Raw genomic sequence first — 6,244 nt, 5'->3', positions numbered from 1 at the left:
TTTTAGCGCAGCCCAGCCCGACCCAGCTCATCCCAGTTGGACCAGTCTCATCCCCGTCCAGCCCAACCCAGCCCAGTTTAATTTGGCTCAGCCCAGTTCAGCCCTGTTAGACTATTTGTCTGCTAGCCCAACTGAACCCAGCCCAGCCCAGCTTGACCCTGCTCAACCCAGTTCAGCTCAGTTAGTGGCAGCCTAGCCCACACAGCCCGGCCCAGCTGACCCACTGGACCCAGCCTCGCCCAGTCCTGCCTGTTTCAGCCCACTTAGACCCAAACCAGCCCATCCCAGCTGGACTCAGCCCGGCCCGCTTGGCTGCTTGGGCTGCAGGACCCCTCAAGCCCACCACAGCTTGGCTCTGCTGGCCACGTGCCGTGTCCAGCCCCCATCCCCTTGCTCACGCCCAGCTCAGGCAGGTGTGGGCCCGGCCTGCCTGCTCCGCAGGAACAGCTCCTCTGGCGGGGTGGCCTCGTGGGTGATGGGCCGGCCAGTGCGGCCGCTGTCTCTGGCTGCGGTCCGCCCTTCGGGCCCAGCCCCTCGTCTCGTCCAGGCCGGCTCTGAGTGCCCCAGTGTGGGGCAGCGACACAGCCGGGACCCCGGTGGCCTGCGGCCAGGGTACCTGGGGCTGGGCCTCTGTCCGGTGTGCCGCGTCTGTCTGCCTGTGGACGCCCAGGCGGCCAATCGCCACTAGCCCTGTTGTTATTTTTGTGTCCAACAATGTGGCTGGGGGCGGGGGCCCTGCCTCAGCGCCTTCGGCTAAATCGGGGCGGGAACCCCCCTGCATCAGCACACCTGGAAGTCCCCGCTTCTTTCTCTCTTCTTGGGAAGTCGATGGGCGAGGTGGGCCCGGCATAGACCAGGCTCTCCTCTGCCCTGCCCGCCAAGGCCTCCGCCCCAGGGCCCCTGGGCAGGGCGGCCCTGGGGAAGCAGGTTGTTCTGCGTTCAAGGCCTGCGGACCACGTGCGGCCGACTGCCCCAGCCTCCCCCACCCTAACAGCAGTGGCCCCAGGGCTGTGCTGGCCTGTGTGCTGGACAGGTGGATGTGGCTTCCCGAAGCCAGAGCTGGGGTCATGGGTGGTCTCCGCAGCGAGACCAGGGTGTGGGTCCTGGCTTGGCCCTCGTGGGTGACGCAGGCCCTGACACCCACCCCCGAGGCTGAGCACACATGGGAGCCCTGGGCCGATGGGCCCTGGGCAGACCAGCAGAGGGGTCAGCCCCGTACCTGGAGCCAGCCCTAAGCGGGGAGGCTGGTAGGCATCAGGTCTGGGTCCTCAAGGGTCCTGGGGGTAGCTGGCTAGCGTGCGGGGCTGACCCTGGGAAGTCTGCCCCAGAGGCCAGGGGAGCCAGGCCCTCAGCACCACCATCCCCAGGGTGCTGGCCCTGGTCCGGCCGGCTGACCTGGTCCTGGGATAGAGGCTGTGCGGAGGCAGAGGGGAGGAGTCCCGGAGAGGGACCCGTGGATCTCAGAGGCCGCAGGGCTGACAGGCAGAGCCCTCGGGGCCTCTGGTGTGGGGGCCAGGAGCTGCCGCATGTGGGCTCTGCCTGACCATGCCAACCATGCTGCCTGCTCTCCCCGAGCGGTGGCCTGGAGGTCCCATGGGACACTGCTGCCCATCCCGGCCAGGCAGGGCTGCTGGTACCTGTGGAGGGCACGGGGATGGTCCCCCTGGGCACCCAGCTCAGGCATTGCCCGCTCTGTCCAGGAGGGCCTGGTGCCACCAGGTGCAGCCCCTTGCAGCCAGGGTGCCCGGCCCCTGGCCCCAACCAGTGGACAGGGCCAGCCGGCAGGGGTCCAGGCCCTCTGTGGCCCACTGCTGCCCCTGGCCTCCAGGGCAGGGATGGCCCTCAAGAGCCGTGGTGCTGCAGCCTGCGTGGAGGCCGTGAGCGTGGGTGGGCGGGCGCAGGGAGTGTGGCCATGGCCGGCGCTAGAGCCGCTGGGGCTCGAGGACTGGGGGCCTGGCCAACTGCGGGCCCGAGCTCCGCTGCACGCCTCCTCCTTCTGTGGTGGGGCCTTATCAGGCCATCCACACGCCACCTGGACGTGCGTGCTGATGGCCAGCAGCCGGCCGTGGCTGGGACTGCCCCTGGGCGCTGCCAGGGGCTGGCGCTACCTTGCGTCGTACCCCTGCGGTCTTCTGTGTCACTGGAACCTCTGTCCCCCGGTGTGCTGTGTCCATGGTCACTGCTGACCGCACATTCCTGTGTGGCGGCCTCATGAGATAGCCAGAGGGTGCCGCCTGGGCTCCCCACGCTGGCCTTGGCCGTGCTTGTCGGGTGGGGGTGCTGGGGTGGCCTGGCAGCCTGCAGACTCCCCCACCTTGGCCAGGCGCGTCCTTGGCAAGATGCTGGTGGCAGCGACAGGGTGCCCTGCCCGGCCTCGGGAGGAGTGGGGCGCGCAGGGAGGTGCCTGGTGCCTGCTGGGCTGGACCGGCGCCGGGGGTGCGGTGGCGTTCCCCTGGCCCTGGCACCGGGCTGCACGCTGGCCTCTGAGCGGACTGGGGTTGGGCTGGCCTCGCCCGCCCAGCGGGTGTAGAGCAGTCAGGCCGCCTCCTCCCTCCTGCGGCATCTCTGCCCCGAGCCGGACACTGGCCGCGTGGGCCGGCCTGGTGCGACGTCCAGGCTTTGCAGGCCTCCCTCTGAGGCGGGCCCAGAAACCCCCCCATGCCCACCCCCACACCCGCTCTCGGCCTCACGACCTCCGCCAGGCGGTTCCTTGGAAACTGCTTTGCCGTCCGTCTGTCCCAAAGAGGCAAGGCCTCGACTCTGTGCCTCCGGCCCCTGCAGCGAGCACCCCAGCCTGGCGCAGCCCCGCAAACACACTCCCCCTCCCACTCCGGCCCCCAGGACCGGGTTCAGTGGCCAGAACAAGGCGTCAACGTGGCCCAGCCTGGGCGGGAGCCGGGCCTCCTCTGGTGCCCGCCCGGGAGGCCAGCGAGGTCAGCACGGCCCCTGTGTGTCCAGCGGCGCTGGCCCGGCTCTCTGAGGTGGCCCGGCTTGGGGTGGACCTGCTGTGCGCTCCCTCCCTGCCCTGGGTGCTCCCCGCAGGGTTCCTGTGCTGGGCCGTGTGGGGCAGGTGCCTCCTGGGCAGCAGCAGGACTGGGGACTCTGTGAGGATGCTCCCGAGGCGGCAGGGGGAGCAGGCGGCCAGGCCCACCCGTGCGGGTCCAGCCTGAGGCGCCTGGGCGGGGCAGTGCCCTGGGCCTGCCGTGTTCCCTGGGCGGGCAGTACACGGACTCCTCCAGGCCTCCTGGCCACGTGTCCACACTGCGCAGGCTGAGCCTGCGGCTTCGGTGGCCCTGCGTGCCCCGCCTACAAGGGGGACCCTGGGCGCCAGGCTGCACAGATGCTGGGTGCCAAGATGCTTGGGCCCTGGATATGAGGCGCTGAGATGTAGGGATGCTGGGGGGCGGGGCTTTTGGGGTGCTGGGTGTAGGATGCTGGGTACTTAGATACTGGGTGTGGGTGTCCCACTGGGGTGTACCCCCTTCTAAGCACTGCTCCCCCGCGAACCCTAGACCTGACACTTGTCTTGGAGAGGGTTCGAGGCAGGTGCCAGCCTTTGGCCTTCCAGTCCCCTGAGCCCCCCACCCCCGGCCTCGCCCCCCGCAGGGCCCAGCTGCCTCCGCCCGCTGCCTGCCTGTTGCTGTGCCTGGCTGACAGCTTCTCTGTCTTTGCCTCCCCACCTCAGCCCTGGCCTGCACCCCACCCACCACTTGGCACCCAACTCCCCGTTTGGGTCTGCACTGTGGCCCCCAGTTCAGATCTGACCCAAGACCTCAGAATGAGACTGGGCTTGGCAAGGTCGTGGAAAGAGGCCAGGGGGCGCCCTTGCCCAATGGGGCGGGTCCCCGTGGGGAGAGCGTGGGGGCGTGTTATATGCCGGGACTGAGGCTTCAGGGGCCTGGGCCTGTGCAGTGCCCCCGCTTGGGCTGGGGACGGCAGCCTTGAGCCCCGTGGCCCCCTGAGCTCCCCAAACGCCTGTGCCACGAGCCCCTCTGCTCCCACTGGGCCCCGGCCCCTCCTGGCCCACGGCGGGGGCCTCCCCAGGATGGGCGCGGGGCCGGGGTTTGCGCCGTGGGCCTGGCCGACTGGACTTCACGAGATGCTTGGACTCAGTGGCCCCAGTGAGGGACGAGCGGTTTTATTGTCATTTAGAAACAACAGCAGAGAAAACCGACTGGACACGGACTCAAAAGGGAGGAAAAGCTGCCCAAGCGGCTGGCGTTCCTGGGCTCCCTTCGGGGCGCCCTTTGGCTGAACAGCTGGGCCAGTGCCCCTGGGAGGCTTTGGGTGTGGGGCCTCGCGTTGGGGGCCCCGGGGGGGCCCGCCTGGGGTCTGGTCTCTGCGGACGCCCGGCCAGCCGAGTCCCTGGGGCGGCCGGGCCGGCCGTGTCTGTGGCCTGTCCACCAGGGCCTTCCAGGAGGCCTGCTGGCTGGACGCTCCCCCTCCTCAGCCCACCCGGGTCACAGCCCAGGCCTGCCCCAGCAGCCTCCGGGAGGGGCCCGCCCAGTGGACGGCAGCCAGGGCCCTCCCCGCTTGGTGGCAGACGCTGCCCCTGAGGATGGGGTGAGGCCCACGGGCGCTGGGCTCTGCAGGGGGTGACGGGGAGGCCGGCGGGCCGACTGGACAGTGCTGCCGCGGAACACGAGCTCCTGGCATCCCGCAGCTGGCTGTGTCCTGTGGACAGACAGAGAGGCCGGCGGGCATCTCGGCTCAGCTGGGGGCCATGGCCGCCATCCACTCAGGTCTCCAGGGGGTGCGGACAGCAGGGCACAGCTCGAGGGGTGATGCCAGAGGCTTGGCCAGAGGTCGAGGTGTGAGGTGGGGCGGCCTAGGCCCCCTGCCCGATCATGTTCCTGTAGTCGGGGACGATGGTCCGCTTGAGCTCCACCACTGACGAGAAGATCCACTTCACCTGCGGGGGAGGGGCTCGGCCACCAGTCCAGCAGGGGCCCCGAGGCAAGGGGATGGTGGGGCGGGGGTCACGGGAGGCCGCGGGGTCACAAGGCCACTGGGGCTGGGAGACACAGTGGTATTGTCGGGGGCCACTGAAGGCGGGGGGCACAGTGGGACCGAGCACACGGCAGCCTGGGCTGGCGGGGAGCTGCAGGAGCCTGGGAGGTGCTGGGGGCGCCGGGGGCCCGGGGTGGAGGGGCCCACCTTGAAGAGGGTGACAGCTGCGCTGTAGCTCACACTGAGCAGGAAGAGGGTGATGAAGATGGACAGGGTGGTCCACAGACCGTCCAGCTCCTCGTCCTGGGCGTCCTCACAGCTGTCGGTCAGCATCAGCTCTGGACAGGGAAGAGGTGCTCAGCTGTGCCTCCCGCGGGGCGGCCCCACCGCCACTCCCGCCTCAGCTCCCATCCCCCGCCTGGGCCCATGTCTGTCTGCCCCACGGGGACTCACTCCCTGTCCTCCCCCATGCCTGCACTGGGGCCTCCGGAGCAACCCCGCCTGGCCTCCACCCCTCAGCCAGACTAGCGGTGGAAGGGTCAGCGGAGCCCAGAGGAGGCCAAGGAGGGCCAGGGACCCCTTGGCAGGGAGCTTGGGGTGCTGTGGGGCCGGTTTGGGGGCCCTGCATGTGAGGGAGGGTCAGGGAAGCTGAGGTGTGCTGGACAGTGTGGCCAGGGTGTGGCCAGTGTATGTCTAGGGTGAGGGGTGGGCTGGTGCCCAGGGCAGATGTGCTAGACTCCTGCTCTGCCCTGATCGGGGCCTGGCAGAGGCCCACCCAAGGACCCTCTGTGACAAATGCAGGTGTGTGAGACTTGGGTGTGCATCTGCAGCACCATCAGCACCATCAGTAAGGCTGATGTCAGCATGTCACAAGGCTGAGTGTGAATGTGGGGCAGCGTGGGACATGAAACCCCAGAGTTTGCCCTGTGAGGCTTACATGTCTGTGATGCCTGGACAGGTATGCAGGGGCCCGTGTGTGAGGGCTGAGTGTGAGCAGGGCTCAGAGTGTGGGGCTGAGTGTGAACATGGCCCTGTGTGGGAGGGCTGATTGTCAGCAGGACCTGTGTGGGCTGAGTGTGATCAGGACCCGTGTGGGGCTGACTGTGAGCAGGGCCCCAGGTGTGGTTAAGTGTGTGGGGGTTTTGTGTGAGGGCTGAGTGTGATCAGGGCCCATGTAGGCTGAGTGTGAGCAGGGCCTGTGTAGGGCTGAGTGTGTGTGGCTTGAGTATGAGCAGGCCCATGAGGGGCTTTGTGTGTGGCTTGAGTGTGAGCAGGCCCATGTGGGCTGAGTGTG

At 68.8% G+C, this 6,244-nt stretch overlaps 1 gene segment (V, D, J or C); it reads right to left on the bottom strand.

Moving 5' to 3' along the window:
• Window positions 1-4,828: 4,828 nt before the first annotated feature.
• Window positions 4,829-6,244, bottom strand: part of LOC101631472 — an 18,501-nt gene continuing 17,085 nt past the window's right edge. Inside the window, 2 exon segments of the C gene segment in view lie at window positions 4,829-5,014; window positions 5,158-5,288. Coding sequence covers window positions 4,829-5,014; window positions 5,158-5,288 — 317 coding nt within the window.

Source organism: Condylura cristata, unplaced genomic scaffold (assembly GCF_000260355.1).
Source record: "Condylura cristata isolate star-nosed mole 26May11 unplaced genomic scaffold, ConCri1.0 scaffold00103, whole genome shotgun sequence".
Classification (NCBI taxonomy): Eukaryota; Metazoa; Chordata; class Mammalia; order Eulipotyphla; family Talpidae; genus Condylura; species Condylura cristata.
Note: the sequence above shows the minus strand (reverse complement) of the source record. Positions and strands in the feature narration are given on the sequence as shown.